Source organism: Cervus elaphus, chromosome 6 (genome assembly GCF_910594005.1).
Source record: "Cervus elaphus chromosome 6, mCerEla1.1, whole genome shotgun sequence".
Lineage (NCBI taxonomy): Eukaryota > Metazoa > Chordata > Mammalia > Artiodactyla > Cervidae > Cervus > Cervus elaphus.
Window position 1 is genome coordinate 28251045 of NC_057820.1, and position 19421 is coordinate 28270465.

The 19421-nt window shown below is 43.5% G+C and overlaps 1 protein-coding gene across 4 annotated transcripts in view; it reads left to right on the top strand.

The window, feature by feature from the left end:
- The first annotated feature begins 561 nt into the window (after window positions 1–561).
- Window positions 562–19421, top strand: part of ADAMTS3 (ADAM metallopeptidase with thrombospondin type 1 motif 3) — a 270723-nt gene continuing 251863 nt past the window's right edge. For 2 of the 4 annotated variants that reach the window (XM_043906510.1, XM_043906511.1), the window contains exons 1-2: window positions 564–1283; window positions 2584–2611. In XM_043906510.1, the coding sequence (XP_043762445.1) occupies window positions 1215–1283; window positions 2584–2611 (97 nt within the window). In that variant the 5' untranslated portion in view covers window positions 564–1214. Of the gene's footprint in view, window positions 1284–2583; window positions 2612–19421 lie in introns of all 4 variants that reach the window. The other 2 variants (XM_043906512.1, XM_043906513.1) reach the window with 2 other exon arrangements.

The window sequence follows — 19421 nt, forward strand, 5'->3', positions numbered from 1 at the left end:
AATAAGGCGTAAACAAGAACTGAACGGGGGCCGGAGCCATCCCCCCAAACGTGGTATGGGGCTGGTGTGCGGAGGGGAGACGACTGAGTCCTGAGAACCTGGAGGTTCGGGGCGGGGGTGGGGGGCGGGTTCTCCCCGGGAGACCCGGCTGGGAGAGCAGGCAGGGTAGCCGGAGGTGAATTTCCTAAAGCCCAGGACCGACCCTCGGATCCTCCCGATTCCTAGAATGAACTCAAAGCCGGTCCCTCCAGGCGGGGCCCGCGGCTCCCCTGGGATCGCCACCTCTCCTCCGCCCGGTCGCGGGGAAGAAGATCCCGGGATGGGGAGGGGTGCGGGCGGTGAACCCCGGGCACGCAAACCACTCCCCGTACCCCCCCGTGCGGCTTCAAAGCCCGACCCTGCCTGGGGCCGGCCGCGGGCACCGGCCGTCCTCCCCACGCCTCCCGCGCCTGCAGCGCCCGCCCCGGGCCGCCCCGGCGGGCGCGCGGGGGGCGCGGGCCCGGGCCCCGCGTGACGTGGGCGCCGCGGCGGGAGGGGCCGCCCGGGCGCGGGTCGAGGCGGGGCGGGGGGGGCTCCGGCCGACTTATTAGCGCCCCGCGGGTCGCCGGCTGCGAGCAGACGACCGCTCGGCGAGCCACAGGAGCCGGCGAGCGGCCCACTCCTCCCACCCCTCCGCCTGCCTCCTCCCCTCCGGCTCCTCCCGCCCCCACCTCGGAGCGAGCCGCGGAGGCGCCTGGCTCTTTCTCCCGCTCCCGCTCGCTCGCCCGTCTCTCTCGCTAATACTTCCCCCTGCCGTGCTCCCGGGGACCCAAGCATTCTCAGCGCTCACCTTAGGGACCCACGGTGCGCGAAAAGCCTAGAAAAAAAGCCGCTGCGGACAGAGATAGTTGGAAGCCCCTCGTCCCTCCCGCCCGCCTCTGCCGGCGCAGCCCGTGCCCGCTCGCAGCACCTTCTGTCCTGAACACTCTGGGAGGACGGGGTGAGAAGGTGAAGTGGAAAGAACTGCAGAGCCGAGGGGGCCAGGCTCAGAGCTCAGATTTCATTTTCATTGAAGCCAAGCACGGAAGATCAGTTTTTTGTGTTTTTTTTTTTTTTTTTTAAATTCTGCATTTTTTCCCCCCCCCTTTTTTCCAAGAAACTTACTTTGGCGGGGGGGAAGGTTTTGCTCTGGGCATTTGCTTTGCCCAGCGGTTGAAAAGTGAACTGGACTCGGGATGGTTCTCCTGTCACTTTGGTTGATAGCAGCCGCTCTGGTAGAGGTTAAGACTTCAGCTGATGGACAAGTAAGTGGAAAATAATAACAATAAAATACTCAAACCCAACCTTTTCCCCGAAACAGTTCCTCCCCCTCTTTCCCCTCCTCTCTCTCCTCCTCCCCCCTCCCAGCCTCCCCCTGTTATCTGGTGCCTCCACGGTCGGTGTTTTCGAGGGCTGGGCGCCGCGTGCGGGGCTTTGGGGGGGTGGAGGGGGTTACACTGCACGGGAGCCCAGGCTTGTCACCCCTCGGGCTTCACTTTGCGGCATTCGGAACAATTCCCGGTGACCCGATTGCAGCCAGTTCGCATCCTCGCCGGGCCATCTGGGTTTCCCCTTTCCGGAGGGCGGTGTGGGCGCTTGAATGAAGTTCTGGACGCTGGGTCCAGGATCCCAGGGCTCCGACTGCAGCAGCCGGAGTCGAGTTCGCGGGGCTTTCTGTCCTGCTCACTGACTCACAGCTTTTTTCGGGCAGCCGGAGGCGGGGGTTTCAGGAAGTCCTTGGGCCGGACAGGGAGCGATCCAGTAGACACGTGTCCTGGGAGTACCGCGGCCGGGCTGGGGTTTGACAGTTGGGGAGGGGGGGCCCCCGGGGACGTTTCCTGCCCTGCGTTTTCCTGGGCAGAGAGGCTGGAGGCGCCGGCCGCTCTGCTCCCCTCCCCCTCTGCACAACTCCTCCTCTTTTTAAAGCGAAGTTGAGAGCTGTTCTGTTTCTTTTCGGCCCAGCCCCCACCCTTGAAGCCTCAAGGTGAAGCCCGATGCTCTCAGAAGAGTCCTTGAGAAGGCTCGGCGGGACGAGCCGAGCCCTGAGTAGTCAATCACAGCAGCGCAGGGCCGCTGGGGCTCCGGGTACAGAATTTCTCCGTGAGTTTTTGTAGCGTCTCTTGGTCTGCTTGGTCTGACCATAGGGTGAAAAAGTAAGAGACTCGTTCTAGTTGCTGCCTGACCTCAAATCTGATCAATCAGGATTTAGACTTCTGTTTTACACGTATACATTCGGAGACTTGCTCTTCTACCCCTGACCCAATATCTGGAGTTTTCCGAAGAGAATATTGAGTGTCAGGATGTATTTTTGCTGGCTTCGGAAATGTTAAAAGTTAAAACGAGCAAACGACACCCTGTCCCAAATTGCTGTTGCATTGGCTCCTGCCCCCCTTCACAGGAACCGTCTACAAACCGGGGTGCAGCGGTTAGGCACCAATCCCAGTCTCCGGCGTCGCCTGATTAGTCAGCTCCTGAAAAGCATTAATGGTAGAAATAAAACGCATGAGGTGATAAGATGAAACCCAGTAACTGTTTCTTTTTCTTACTTTCCCCCCTCCTTTCCAGGCTGGTAATGAAGAAATGGTGCAAATAGGTAAGCCTGATTCTCAGATGTCACTCTTATCTTGGTAGGGAATGAAGTAAGCTAAGCAAAATATTGTTTCTGAAATTTCTCCCATTGATGGTTAAAGAAGTAATTGGTGGTCCAGGAACATTTCTATTCTCTTCCTCCTTACAGAGGAGGGAGTCACTTTCCTCAGTCTGAATTGTAGTGATGTAAAAATTGTCCTGCAGTTGGACTTTTCAGGTGTCAATTTATTATCTGTCTTTGGACAAGCCACTGGTAGGTACTTGAAAGGTGATGGAGGGACTGGAAGAAGATACAGAGATAAATCAAAGGAAATCAACTTCTGTAAGGTTAAGTGGAACACATTTGTTTAGAAGAGAAATAAAGTGTAAGAATGCTACAAAGAAAAGAAAAATAAAGTACAGATGATGGAAAGTTTTCTTTTAAAATTTTTTTCCAGCTTTGAATAATCCCTCTGATGACTTTTTTTACACCATCTGCTTTAAAATCATTATCTGCTACTGGGTAAGATATGTTAGGCGTTTTGCAGATAACATCTAAAACCTCGGTATTGCCTGATGATAAAGGACTTATTCCCATTTTATGAGTGAGGAGACTGAGGCTCACAGAGTGTGTCTTGTACAATGTCCCTCCAAAGTCCATGGTCTTTTTTTGAAGCTGTTTATAATAGTATATTTGTTGTGAACTCAGAGACTCAAAGTCATCTGTCAAGAAGCTGGACTCCATTCAGTCTTTTAAAAGATAATTTTCTTTTTGGCACAGTAGTCTGTGTATACTGTATTTGTCAAGTGATACTGTAGAGTCTATCAGATGAAAAGTTTTTATTTTTGCAGACTTAGTTACAAATTGTTGCCTATGTGTGTGTGCCAGGCACAGTGCTAATTGCTTTATGTGCCTGATGTCATCTATTTGTCACAACTGCACTAGGTGGTGGGGACACATTTGTGTCTATTTTAGATTTGAAGGAAATGAAGCTTGAGAGGTTAAACAGCAACCTGCTATAGTGCATAGTGGAGAGATGGGGGACTCCATGGGTGTGAACAAAATGCAGGGGCCCCGAGATCCGGACCCAGAGGCATCTGTATGTAGCCGCCTGTCATCCTGTGTCACAGTGCCCCCTTCCTACTCACTGCCTGGCATTGTTGGAACTCCTCCCCAGGCTTAGACCTCCACAGGAAGAGGAGAACAGATGGGAGGAGATGGACTGAGAACTGCATTGAAAATCCAATGTCTATGAAGAGACATTTGTCATTTGTAGTTGATAGCATTCAGCCATCAACATGTTATCTTTTTAAAGAAGGATTTTTTCCTTTCTCACCAGTCTTCAAGCAAATAGGGAAAAGAAAGCACTCTTACTTTTTATGTCTTAAACATTTGATTACTTAAATGTCCTAACATTTCAATATGTAAATTAAAAATCTATTTTGAGATTACTCATTCTACAAGGAATAGAATATATTGCTTTGATTAAATTTTCAAATAGACTCAGCATGCTCATATGTAAGAGGCCCTGGTTGAGACAGTGATCGAGTCCTTTAGCTAACAGAAACTGCTTTGGTATCTCTTGTCCTCAGGGAATAAAGGGATACAGGTCTGCTTTACTTTGATAAGAGGGAGGTGAGTAACAGTACAGAAGAGAAGAGGTCAGGGCACTCTTAGATTGTGTTGCTAGAGATTTATTTTCTCCTCTGCAAGTTTATTTGCTCTCAGCAAGTGCCTCTGCTTTATGAGATTTCTCTCTTTGGTTATTATCAGTTTTACTTACTGTTTTCAAGTTGAGTTGAGGGGAAGAAATACAGATGAAAGTAGACTTGACTCATGAATCCTGTGATAGCATCCTGTGGTATCATTTGGCTTTGGGTTATAATCATTTGTGTTTTCTCAAGAGGGATTTAAAATTTTATTTGTAAAATATATTTTAAAAATTTGATGTGCAGTAATCAGATTTCATTCTCCTGTCCCTCTGCATCAGGGGACTGCTAACCTGGAGGTTTGGTAAAGTGTACTTTTCTACATATAATTAAGTCATTTTTTTCCAATAATTGATTGAAAAGTAGTTTTGAATAATAACTTATTAGGAAAGACTAATAAGGTTAGAAAAATTAATGAGTTTATATTGATCTACAGATTGGTTAGGTAAAATTCCATGTTTCAGAATAATTTGTGAATGTCTCAGGAAGAGTAAATATAAGTTAATAAAAGACCACAAATTGTTAGGAAGCTAAATTTAAAAAATGCTTTATATATATGCCGGTGGTGAATATAAGCGTACACTTTGCTGATTCTTCATGAAGGCAACACTTCTAGGTGACCAGCATCTGGATCAATAACGTTACTAGTGCTTTGTATCACTTTCCTAGCAGGATCCCCATATGAAAGGTGACTTCTAATAGGATAGATTAATTTTGCCAGTTTCTAAATGATTTTTATAAACAAAAATAATGTATGCTTTTTAGTATTTGCCTGAGGAACTCAATTTAAAAAATATATATCTGATGTGCTTCAATCCCCTAGACTAGGAAAGCTTTTATTTAGTTGGGGAGAAGGCAGTCTGTGATGGGGGCAGGTTGGAGGGTATACAGATGTCACCCATGAAATGTGGAGAGGGCAGTCTGTGATGGGGGCAGATTGGAGGGTATACAGATGTCACCCATGAAGTGTGGAGAAGGGCAGTCTGTGATGGGGGCAAATTGGAGTGTATACAGATGTCATCCATTAAGTGTGGAATAAGAGATATGGCTTCTTTACTTTTTTCTCCACCCAATGGGAGAATGCCCTTTTGGTATGTGGGAAGGTATGTTTGGCTCTCAGGAAGACAGGCAAATAAGTTTTGAACTGTGACTTAGTACTCTTCTCTTTTGTTCACCAGAGAGGAGCTGTCTACCTATCTACTTATCTGGTGGTGGTGGTATAGTCATTAAGTCATGTCCGACTCTTTGCGACCTCAAGGACTATAGTCCACCAGGCTGCTCTGTCCATGGGATTTCCCAGGCAAGAATACTAGAGTGGGGTTGCTGTGTCTTTCTTCAGAGCATCTTCCTGACCTAGGAAGATGACCTTCATCTCCTGCATTACCAGTAGATTCTTTACTGCTGAGCCACCAGGGAAGCCTCATCTACCTGTCTACACCCATGTATACATATATACATATATGTATATACATACATACATACATACATACACCCATGCATGCATGCATACACAGTATATGTGTGTGCCCAGATGCTCAGTCATGTCTGACTTTTTGTGACTCTTTGGACTGTAGCCCACCAGGCTCTTCTGCCCGTGAAATTTTTCAGGCAAGAATACTGGAGTGGATTGCCATTTCCTCTTCCAGAGGATCTTCCCGACACAGGGATCGAACCCGTGTTCTCCTGCATTGCAGGCAGATTCTTTACCACTGAGCCATCAGGGAAGCCCATACACAGTATATACATACACCCACATATACCCATAGATACATACATCCACGTATATGCACACACACACATGTTTGTGCACACACATACATATAGGTGCATATGTGAATGTGTGTGCACTATGTATACATGTGTAAATGTGTTTCATGAGATAGGTAGCATGCTTCTGTGACATACCAGGGAACTCTCATTTCTGACTCAGACTATGGCCTTGGTAGGTTGCCTAGGGTAATTGTGGGTAGCTCGCTGGCTGGCCTGATGGGATAAGGAGGTTTGCTCTGTGACACATGTGGCTTAGGAAATAATCATAGCTATGTAGAAATTGGAGAACCTGAAAAAGAATTCTCTGAGTCCTTTTGTTTCATAAACCACGGCTTTGAGATCACTTGAGTATCATCAGAGGAAAAACCACTGTGAGGCTTTGGTGTCAGCCACCTTCCCTCTCCCCCCGTCCCACCCCACCCCTTCCCCTGCGCTTGGAATTGGGGCATGTCAATCTTTTTCTGCCCTATTACTGTTTCCAGTTTCAAATTCCATTGCATTTCATTCTTAACCAAATAAAGTTGCTAATCTTATACTCTCAGATATCTGGTTTCCTGAGAAATAATTTTTCATTATTTACAGGTACTCATTTCAAGGTGAAGTGTGAGTCACTCTACCTTCTCCTTGGTGTAGAATAAGTAGAATAAGTGTTTCCACTAATGTAGACCTTGAGAGAGCAAAGACTGTCTTGACGACTGCAGTATCTATCTCCTGCACGTAAACAGGGCTTGGTACTTTGTGACTTTCAAATATTTGTTGTCCAGTGCATAGATCTAGTAACCAGGTTATTAGCATATTAGGATTTGCCTGTGTTCTGGTTTTCTTAAAATATTCTTGTTCTGTGCCCCCTCCAGGTTTAATTGATCCCTAGGAAAATGAGTATAGAGACAATGGATGTACAATTAATCATTCAGTGTTATCAAGGCTCCTTGTGACTTCCTTTTTCATTCCACAAAGCCAAGGACTTAGGCTTATAGGTTTTTTTTATGTTTTTGTGTTTGTGTTCCACAGGTATTTGTCAAATTGAATCAAATTATGTGCAAGTTTGGAATGTCCACTAATTTTGCCCTGAAGTCTGTTTGGAGTAACTTGCCATGTTGCTGGCATCAGTGGAAATGAGATAAGCAATGACCAAAATCTGTCAATGCGGTTTGCCAGCAGCAACACTAAAAATGTGGTCTAAAGGAAGTTTAAAGGGATCCCTTGTAAAATTTAGAACTTCAGCCACCTAAGCCATTGCTCTTCTCTGTAACTCAAGATCATACACTTGACCTTACTGATTTAGCTCCTGCCCCTCCACTGAGTACCATAATGATCTAAGTTAAGTGCTTTAAGTGTCTTATGTAAAGATGTTATTAGATGCAGTATGTTACCTGTCACTGGCAACTTATTGCTCTTTAGCTGAACTGTCTCTTCCCCATACTTCACTGTTTTCTTTTGTCATTGTACCATATAATCATGATATTGCGCAGAAATGTTATGAAATCTCCAGGGTCGCCTCTGTTTCTAGGATGATTATCTGTAAGCACTCTCTGCTTATGGGCAGCCAACCCAGATTACCTTGGAAATCCCTCAGGGACAGTTCCAAATTGCCTGCTGAAATCATGAGTGGTTTGATATGAAGAGTGTGGTTATACTGCTTGGACTGGATCTATTGACAGTGAGGACTTAAATGGAACCCCAGTGCTTCCTCAAAAAGGATTGCTATTACCAGAATTTGGGGACCTCTCATCTTACACTTCCTCTAAGAAGAGATCAGCTTTTTCTTTTAAGCTGTGTTACTTCTCTTCTCAGTCGTTGAATTGTGCTTTTTAATTAATCAGTTACGGTTCTGATTATAGATGCTTTACACGTGGCCCTTGTGGTTATCATCTTTTTCTGTATTCCCCGGGTTTTAGACAATCATTCCAGATATCAAGCTCTTGTTGTAACTTAGAATATTCTTGTTCAGTCTTCTTTTAATACACAGATTGTGGGCTTTTTTGTACACCTGTTTTTGTTTTGTTTAATATTTTAGTATAATTTTCCATATCATTACAAACCCCTCATAAGCATCATTAATTAACCTTAATTTATGTGGTCATTTCCCTAATGGCCTGCACTTTCTTATGATAATGAATGTTGCCACACGGTGTTGTATGCAAATTATTGTTCACAGTTCCAATGACTATTTTTGGAGAGAGTCCTAGAAGTTGATTGCTGAGTAAAACTAAATTAACAGGGTGCATTTTGACAAGTGACCTTTGAAGAAGTTTCTAAGACCCGAACTCTGACTAGCAATATATAGGAAAGTTTTGATTTAAAATATTTTAATTTTAGATTTGGTTCTGCTCTTCTTGATGTTTGAACGTAATTTAAAAATATTTGGTTATTAGTCTCTGAAAGATGCAATGAATTAATCATTTTTTTAGTTATCAAGTACATCCAAATGTGAACCATTATGGAGAAGGGAAAGGCTACCCACTCCAGTATTCTGGCCTGGAGGATTCCATGAACGGTATATAGTCCATGGGGTTGCAAAGAGTTAGACACGACTCAGCGATTTACACTTTCACTTGGATATTATAAAAAGGTTTTGTAATTTTATCAGTACTGGAGGACGAGTTGTCCACCTCTTAGAACAGAATTTCAGAGATGTATGTTCTTTAGAATGTCTAGTAAAGAGCGGGAAGTTTCCTAGCTTAGGAATCTCTGTTCCCACATGTAACTGATCCATCCAAATTTTCCGAATATGTTTACACATTTTGCTGACTCACTGTAAAGCCCTAGGAGAGATTTTGTGGTAAAATGTCAGTATCTTGTGTGTAAAAATGAGTACCACAAATTCAACATGATGAATCTTTTTGGAATTTAGAACAAATTGTGAGCAGCATGAAATAGTCAGTCTTGTTCTCAAAGTGACTGATAAAACAAAGAGAGTATTTAGGAAACTTTTAGAAAGTAAAGTAGGATTAAACATGGATCTTCAAATATTTGGATGATAAATCACATTGCCTACAATTTTTCTCATATTTAGTACATATATTTTTGTATGTACTAATGCACACAAATAAAGATAAAAGAATGATTGAAATGATTATTCATGTGAATTTGCATTCTCTTTCTTTTATATGTAAAATCCTTTGTTTTTTTTAACAAGTAGAGTCCATTCCTTAATCTAAAATCTAACCAGTGTATGGATTTGTTGGTCAGTCGCTCAGTTGTGTCCGACTTTTTGTGACCCCATGGACTGCAACATGCCAGGCTTCCCTGTACTTCACCATCTCCCAGCGCTTGTTCAAACTCATGTCCATTGATTCAATGATTCTCAGAGATGATCTAACCATCTCATTCTCTGTCATCCCCTTCTCCTCCTGCCTTTAATCTTTCCCAGTATCAGGGTCTTTTCTAATGAGTGGGCTTTTCATATCAGGTGGCCAAAGTATTGGAGCTTCAGCTTTAGCATCAGTCCTTCCAATGAATATTTAGGATTGATTTCCTTTAGGATTGACTGGTTTGATCTCTTTGCAGTCTAAGGGACTCTCAAGAGTCTTCTCTTAGAGGACCAACTAATATTCATTTCCTCTCCTCTGTTCAAATGGTCAGCGGCACAGATGCTTTTCACTGTGTGGGTTAAAATCCAGACTGTACCACTTTCTAGCTGATGACCTTAACCTGTAAAAGTGTCCTTATCTTGTATGTGACAGAAGTATTCTATTTCATAGAGTTTTAAAGGATTCATATAATGCTGCCACATGGTAAGCCAGCTAGAATAATAGGTATTATTATTACCTATTACCTATAGGAATGTCTTAGTCGTGCGCTTTTTAAAAAAGCACTTTTACTCAAGGAGAGCTGCCTCTCACTTGTCCCTGCATTTCTGATGGGTCTGCCCGCCACCATGGCTTTCCAGGTACCTTAATTTAGTCTGTCATGGACTTGTACGCTATCCAGCCACTCAACTTACCATGTAACAGCTCTTTAAGAGTTCTGTTTTCATGTATTAGCTTCATGTTGGCATTTCAACATAGTGTTGCTTAACTAATTGGAATATAGTAGTGGAGGAGTTGAATAAGGAATAGTGCAGAAACACTTATTCCCTGTGGATTCCACACCAACTATATTTTGTATATACTGGACATAATTCTTTCTTCATTTCACTTTATTTATTGAAATCCATTTTTCCATTTCACTGAGCAAAAGTTCCTGTATTAATCATGACTCCTTGGGATGCGAAAAACAGGAACCCAGTTGATAGTGGTTAAGGAAGACAAAATTGATCAGATACTCAAAGTCAGGTATAGCTGGATTTGGTCTCAAATAATGTCAAAAATCAATCTCTGTCTCCCACCATTCCTCCTCTGCCTCCCCTTCTCTCCTTCTCCCCCCTCCCTTTTCTCCCTTCCTCTCTTTCTTCCTTCTTTCGTTCTCTCTCATTTTTCCTTTGCGTTGGCTTTATTTCTCTAGTAGCATAAGATTGTGACCATCCAAGATCCAAGTTGTGGGGAAGACCATCACCAGCAACTCTAGGCTATCATTCTACCTTTCATCCCACTAGACCGGACACTTCTGTCCCGACAGCTCCAGTAGTAGTTCCTGGTAGAGCTTTTATTGGCTACTCGGCTTGAATCATATGTCGTTTTTTTATCATTAGGTGTGGAAAACCATTCAGTGAATGTGTGTCCACCAGAGCTGCCCCTGTCACGACAGGCCACTCACTTTCCTGATTTCCATCCTAGCTGCCTAAGCCCGGAGCCCTCTCCTGAACCCCATGCTTGCAGATCCTTCATCACAATATTACCTATTGACAGCCCTCCTCCTTGGGAATTGGCTCTGACATCCCAGAGAAAAGAAATGGAACAGTCAAGAAGAGTCTAAAATGTTATATCTTGGGATGGAGGGAATTGGGTTGCTGCTGACACATGGAAAAGTTCCCTTTTTGTTGTCTTTACCAGTATTAATTAGATGTGCATGTGCCAGGCTCTTGCCAAAAAAAAAAAAAAAAAAACAACTTATTTTCAAGCCATGCCCGGTGCTCAGTGAGACAGTGCTCAGATGAGCCTGGATTGAGCTGTTTCATTCTTGAAGTACAGAGACTGGGAGTAGAGTGTGAGACAGTGAACCTGAGGGAAACCTGAGGTTTAATTAAAGAGCAAGAGGGGATGGATGCTGGGAGTCACAAATGTCCAATAACACCACAGCTGTGAGGACTTCCAGCGCCTTGATGGCAACCGGTGGCCGTGGCCGGCAGAGGAATGGACCCCCGAGATGTCTGTGTCTGAATTCCTGGAAGCTGTAAATACATCATATGGCAAAGAGGGATTAAGTCTTCAGATGGAGTTAAGGTTGGTTATTTCATATCAGATGGTTTTTCATAGTTTTTGTCATACCATGAACCAGACTATTTTAGATTTGGAAAAAATAATTACCACAAGTAACATTTCAGTGAAAACCTTTAAAGCTGCTATCCACATTTCTTATCTGTCATATTTTCCTCAGCCTTTGGCCCTGGGGATAAATGCTACTTTTCCTGGCTTTAAATTCTAGACTCAATATTAGTCTCTAAAAGTATTATCCATCAAAAAATTGTAAGACGTATGAGAAATATTAATTTTTAGAATGTCTGATATTTCTCTTGCATCTGTAAAATTTCCAGTGATGATAAATGTAACCAATAGAAGTGCTTCTTAAAAACTGAGATTGGAATGTTAAGATTTTGGCATTTGGGCCTCACTTAATCAAGGAAAGGAGCATCCCAGGTGACGCAGTGGTAAAGAATCCACCTGCAATGCAGGAGACACAAGAGACGAGGGTTCGATCCCTGGTTGGAAAGATCTCTTGGAGGAGGAAATGGCAACCCGCCCCAGTATTATTGCCTGAAAAATCCCATGGACGGAGGAGCCTGGTGGGCTACAGTCCTTGGGATTTCGAAGAGTTGGCCATGACTGAGTGACTCAGCACAGCACCAAAAAAAAAAAAAAATCGCTACTTGTTAGCCTGTTATTGATTATTTGATCATTTTAAGATGTAGCAAACAAAGAAAATACTTGGATATATTTCTATAAAATAGTTTTTCTTTTCTTAAAAGATCTCCTCTTACCTGATTTCATGTTCTGGAATGCTAAAGAATGTGCTGTTCTTTCCTAAATGACTCTCTTGAACATAAACATTGTGCAATTGCAACAAATATTTATGAAAAAGTCAGATTTTAAAAAAAAATGAGAAGAATTTTAAAGTTCACAAGTATTTCTTCTTTCTTAATAATAAGTATTAAAAAAAGCAACCCCCCCCCCCCCAAGAGTTGTGAAAATAGGTCTGCAACTAAACTAAAAGACATCAGAGTGTTTCTCTGCCTTGTGGTGATAACAGCTTAGAGGAGATGAAGTGAGGAAAGAGGAATTTGGCTGCATTCAGAATTTCAGCCTGTAATCACGATTAATTTTTAATTGCCTGTAAGAGAAGATGTGTCCCCATCTCTGCTGGTGTTTACAGCCTGGGTGAGGCCTCTGGCATGTGATGTCCTCTTAATGTCCACTCTTCACCCCACTCACATCTCTCTTGGAACAGCTGGCCCCTGTCATTTCTGATGAAATTCATTCTCTTACCCTTGGCTCAGGATTTGGAAATGTTGTTGTTGGAGCGACTTCTTGAGCAAATCTTGAAAATGCTTATTTGATTTCATTCTTGTGGCCAGATTGTTGCATACTGAGAATTTATACCTGATAAAGGAAATTGCCTGTGTGACTGCCGCTATAGTAGGGCAATCAGCCAGTTTGTGGGAGAGAATCCCAGTCTCCGACTCGGGTGATAGAGCATGGGTTCGTAGAGCCAGTTTGGACTTCAGGCCATTTGGTGACATGGCGTTCAAGATCCCTCCTAACCACCAGAAACAATAGCTTGGGTTGGGAATGGAGAGGGGAGAGGCCCGAGGGGAGCAGGGACACAAGTGACTTCCTTCTTGTACAGCCCTGGCTGGGTGGGGATAGTAGCAGCAGCTAACTTTACATTCACTGAGATGTTCTTAGATGGACCAAGCCCTTTATGTTGTTTATCTCTTCCTATTTTACAGGCAACCTGTCTGAGCCTTATATTTTCGTAATTTGTTCGCAGGATGCCAAAGAGCACATCAGCTTGAAACCAGCATTCAAATGCAGTGCTTTTTGACTCCAGACTTTTCGTATTCAACCATCATACTCCACTTCCTTCTGTACTTGGGAATTAAAGCCACGTTGGGCTTCCCAGGTGGCGCTAGTGGTAAAGAACCCATCTGAATGCAGGAAACATAAGAGACATGGATTCGATCCCTGAGTTGGGAAGATCCCTGGGAGAAGGACTTGGCAGTCCACTCCAGTATTCTTGCCTTGAGAATCCCATGGATGGAGGAGCCTGGCAGGCTGCAGATCATAGAGTTGCAAAGAGTCAGACATGACTGAAACAACTCAGCACGCAAAGCTGTATTGCATCAATCACAAGTATTCCAATATTCTCTGCGCCTGGGGTAGCTTTGGTTTTAATTAGATCTGCTAAAAATTGCTGTGATACATGAGAACCTTAGAAGCAGCCATTTTTGGTCCTAGCACTGTTGGTTGTACTACTGAAGGCTTCTTTTCTCTTGCTGTTCTAGATTGTGGTCTTCATAATGTGCTGGGGACATCTAGTCTCCTCTGGGAGACATCTGTGTAGCATCCTACAACATATTTAGAAGGATACCAAGCTGCCTGTCCTCAGTTGTGAGCGCATGTGGCCAAACGTGTGAAGGCATTAAGATGATCCCAAAGCTTGGGGTCATGCTGAGAGAGCCCTCTCCCCTGGCATCCCCACTTCCAAAAATAGATGTTAATTTCTCTTTTCCCCAAAGACTGGTGTACACTGGGGATATTTAAACACATTTCACATCATACCAGTATTCTTGCCTGGAGAATCCCATGGATGGAGGAGCCTAGTAGGCTACAGTCCACAGGGTCACAAAGAGTTGGACACAACTGAACGACTTCACTTTGACTTAACATCACACTTCTGCCCCCAAATTGCTTAAAATCTCTGAAAGGACATGACATCGGCATGTAACTTCTCATCCATAGGGATTTATTTTATAACTATTATGGAGACGGTGCATGACACAGCTAGGAAGCTTAGACCATGAAGTCTGTACTTTAAGGCAAATAAGCAGGGAGGTTTTCTTGGAAAAGCTAGGGCTTGAGAAAGGCCGTGAGGCCTGGGTTAGATTTGAGTAGATGGATAGAAAGCAACAGATCTTTCAATGCAATAGAGTGCAGGAGTCTCTAAGGGTAAGAGTGATTAATCAGTAGTGTGATTAAGGTGTAGTGAGCATATTAGCATGTTGCTTTAGGTAATATGGGAGATGATATCAAAAAGAAGTTAGGGGCAGAATGCAGAAAGCCTTAAATGACAACTTAAGTTTTTGATTCAGGCTAAACTACCTAACTGTGAGTTTCAGTTCCTTATGTGTGAAGTGAGGGGATTTGATGAGTAGATAGTATCCTAAGCAATTTTCAGTCTGACTTAGAAATAAAAATATCAGTTGTCTAATTAATCTTATCCTGAAATGATGATCAACTAGTTGAAACTATTCAGGAAAAAATAACAGGGTGATATTAATACCTGACATTTATTGAGCACTTGCTAAGTGCTGGATGCTGTGTCCAGCACTTTGGATTAGGCCATTCAATTCTTACAGCAAGTCTATGAATTAAAGTCTATTGCTCTGATTTTTTCCGGTGAGGGATGACATAAAAAGTCTTAGCGTCCAGAATCACAATTAAACATACTCCTTTGACCTGCCTGGTCTGAACATGTTGAGAAATAGCAGATCTAAAAACATGGTGAAAAGATTTCTTACAAAAGAGCCCGGGGTGGAGCCGAGGCTCTCGCACGTGCAGGCAGTGGGCCAACTCACAGGACACCTCACCCCATGTGACTGTGTCAGGACTGCTGGGCTGAGACAGGGCCTGAAGCGGGGTAAGGGGGCGTGCATTGAAAGAGAACAGGGTCCTTATCAGAAAGGACAGGGTCCTTAACAGGGTCCTTCCTTCCTTCCCGTGAAGAATGATAGTGAGGGCGTGCTGAGCTTCACAGGCTGCTTATTTTTCCCAGACTGGCTATTCACATCCATCATGCCTCTTCACTGCGGAAGAGTGAGTTAAAGAGGCCAGAGACGCCGGGATATCTGGAGAAAAATCTTCCCTCACAGAGAATGGGAGCAGGTGAAAGGCACTGCACCCCTACCTTAAGGAAGCATGATGTTTTCTACTTGAGATGCCTTAGTTGTAAGAAAGAGTCAGGGATGAGATGGTTTTTCAAGGTCTTGTTTATTTTTGACTGTGTGGTTATAATTCTATGAATAACCGAAGGGATCGCAGAGAAGGGGCTAATTTCCTGCCTCTGGTTCCTCAGTATGAGTGGCTCTGTGTTTGCATTCCAGGAGGTCTGTTTTAATGATTAGATCCACTTTTGTTGTTGTTCTTAGTGGCTTAAAATGTTAAGTTTCAGGATATTGTGAAATGTTTGAATTTATAGGCCAGCAGAAACTGTGAGAAATATCCCCCACATTTTCAAGCAGATTTGGGCTATAGAGATTTATGACAACTTGTGTGGTTTGCTGTCATCGATCACTTGATGATAATTACTGTTTGGGGAAAAGAGGACACGTTCTAATTTTTGGTGCTTCTTTAGGCCCAAGTTGCTCTCATTTATTCATTCGCAGATATTTGTTGGGTGACTTTAGAGTCAGTTTCAGGCACTGGAGAACTACAGTGAGGAGAGCAGATACAAAGTCCTACCCCCTGAAGCTTGGATGCTAGCAGGTATAAACAAACAAGGGTTTTCTTGGTGGCTCAGATGGTAAAGAATCTGCCTGCAATGCAGGAGTCCCCGGATTGATCCCTGGGTTGGGAAGATCCCTTGGAGAAGGGAATGGCAACCCACTCCAGTATTCTTGCCTGGAGAATTCCACAGACAGAGAATCCTGGTGGGCTACAGTTCATGGGGTTGCAAAGAGTCGGACATGACTGAGCAACTAAGCATGCACATTAAGAAGTGATTGAACAGACATAAATAAAATATATAGTATGTGAGATGGTGATAAGTTTTGTGGAGAAAAGTAAAATGCAGAAACAAGATAGTCATGAGACAGTTCCTGGGGTCAGGAAAGACCTCAATGGGAGGGCCAAGTTTAAGTGAAGACCGGACAGCATAGAAGGCTGAGCCATGCAGTTGTCAGGGGAAGATATTTCGGCAGAGGAAATGGTGAGCACAGTGACCTTGAGATGTGAGAATTCCCAGTGCTGGACCTTGCGAGCCATTTTGCTCTGAGTGAAATGAGTTTTGAGGAGAAGGGCGACATGATCTTCCATTTGTATTCCTCTGGCTCTGGCTTGAGGACGACTTGAGAAGGGGAACTAGGGTAGCAGTTCCCTACTGGTTTGGACTAGGGTAGCAACAGGGGAGGTGGTGAGCAGTCATCAGAGTCTGGATGTATTTTGAAGGTAGAGCCAATAAAATTTGTTAAAAGATTTTGTGTGTGGTGTGAGAAGAATTAAGGATGATTTAGTCAAGGTTTTGGTTTGAGTAACTGGGAGGATGGGGTTGCCGTCTACTGACATGGTGAGGAGGTGCAAGCTTGCGGGTAGGAAGGTTGGCAGTTTAGTTTGGATGTGTTGACATGCCTAGTGGCTATGCACAAGGAGAGGATCCAGGGGCAATTGAATTGATGAGAGAAGAGCTTATGGAGGAATCCTGGGCTGGAGATATACAATGGTGAAGGCATTGGAAGTCATGAGACAGAATGAGCACTCCACGCTAGGGAGGGTACATGCAGAAGAGGAGTCTGTGACCAGGTCCTGCGGTGATCCAGGGTGTGCCAGTCATGAGAACAGAGGGATGTGAGAAGGGAGAATGAGGAGAGGAGGCCACCGAGGAAAAGATGAGAACCAGTAGAGGATGGTGTTTTGGAAGCTAAAGAAAGGGGGTGTTTCTTAGGAAAGAGAAACAGAGCAAGCAAGAAGATGGGAGTCTGGACCATCGGTTTTAGCACTGTGGGGTTACTAGTGACTTTGACAAGAGCATGATTGGACTGGGTTCAAGAAAGAACAAAATTGGGAAGAGAGGATTTGGAGAAATCTAATACAGTCAATTTTTGGGAAATGTTTTGCTATAAAGGGCAGCGAAGTATAGGAAATTAGCTAGAGATGGATGTGGCATCAAGAAGGTTTTTGTGTGTGTGTTTGTTAAAGATGGGAAATATGGCAACTTATTTATTTGCTGGTGGGGACGATCTAGTGATGGGGAAAATTGATGAGGGAAGAAAGAGAGGACAGTTGTTGAAGCCGTCTTGCAAAGGCAAGAGGGGCTAGGTTGTGTACACGAGTGGAGGCTTTGCTCCTAAGTAAGACCACAGACAGTTCATCCATACTGGGGATGGGAGAGTGGGATGGACCAGGCATGCAGAGATGCCAGTGGGTTGTATCAAAATTCACTGCTTCTGAGTCATGCTTGGGTAATTAGTGACCATAGGGTGGCTTTACCGTGGCCCCGGCTCTTTGTGCTTATGGAGCTTATGGCTCATACAAACCTTTACATGCCTATAACGGTGGCCCTTCAGCCATCTGGGATGACAGTTGTAGAGTTTTGCACTTTATTTTATTTGTACTTTTTTGGCTACATCACAGGGATGTGGGATCGTAGTTCCCAGACCAGGGATCAAACCCATGTCCCTTGCACTGGAAGCTCAGACTCTTAACCACTGGACCACCAGGGAAGTCCCTAGTTTTGCATTTTAAAATTGCACGTAGGTAATATTTTAATAAGTAGCTAATTTACATTTAAGTTAAAATAGTAAAAACTTGCAGAATCCTTTGGATTTAAATATTAATCTCATTTAAACCTCTCCTATGATGTTAGAACTATTACTAACCTCTAGTTAGCAATTGAGGAAGCTGAGCCTTTAGAAAAAAGAACTTGCTCAAGTTCACGTGTTGACTTGCTGCTTTTTGACACTATAATCTGTTCCTTGACCATAAGCTGTATTGCTTTGTGGAAGTATTTGGTCCTGTGAAATGTATCATTTCTGAATGCAGTAAATTAACATTGGTTTGCATATGTGATTGTAGCATGAGATTACCACTGATAATGTTGAGCTTTACCCATCCCATCCCTTTATTTTTCTCCCCAAGACCTAGAATTTAAGAGCCTTTTACAAAGTTTTTGAAGCTGCAGTAGAGGAAAAACTGGTTGGTTGGCTGCGGATAGGCCATCATCATTCTTGTAGTTTTTCTTTATAACTCAGGTCTGCAATTAGAACTTGCCAGCAAGATGTCCCCTCTATTCTGAATGAGAGTGTGATCTTCAGTGTCAAGGTGATCAGAATTGAAAATTTTCTTTGGCTCCTTGTTTGCTATATGTTAGGCTTTCTAGGTCTGCTTCCTCATTTATAAACTAAGGGTAATACCTACTAACTGCGATTGTTGTAAGAATTAGAGAAGGTGTATTCCCCAGGACAAAGCACAGTGCCTGATATTTATTCTGTAATAAATGGCAGGTGACTGGGTAACTCCTTTGTCAGTTCCATTAACTACTATCCTGTGGGGTGGTAGCTTGAGGGAATATTAAATGCATCTTTTTCTTTAATTCTCACCTGGAAAATGACTCATCCAGAGTTTAATTTCAAAAGTGTTTCTTATGTGTACATTTTAGGAATGGTTTATTATTTAAAGTTGGAGAAGACAAAGCTCTATACAAACATACCATGTTTATTTTGAATAAAAGTTCAGAAGATATTGTCTGACAGTGGAAAAATGGATTCACCCCAGAAAATCTAGGATGTATGGTTTACTCTCAGCATGAAACTCTGGGTATCCTCTTGGGTGTGGAGCAGATGCCCTGCATTTTTCCTAAATTTTCTAGTTGTCCAGTTGCTTAATCCAGGCATCAGTATATTGTCTAGATTTTGGTGGTGTGAATTCCCTTCAGTGAAGATGAGAAGTCCATGCATTAAAATGAAATAATCTTCCTTTCCCTGAAACAGTAAACTGATGGTTAAAGAAAGAGTTAGAACTGGAATCATTGGTGTGGCGAGATGCTCCCGGGCTGTGGATAAGTTAAGTCAGTGTGTGGATCAGCAGGGACGAAGCAAATGTTCTCCAGTTACCCGAATTACTAACTCATACATAGTAAACACATCCTACTGATAGAGACCCTAAGTCTTGTATGAGATGATACTGGGAATACTGAGTTAAATGGAGAATTCCTTGTCCTCTAGGAGTTAGTTTGTGGTTGGCTGTGTCAGTCCACCTCCAAGAGCCCCGTTCATCCCTTCCTGTGGAAACTTCCCCCTCCACCACCCTGCTGCTGTGACACTT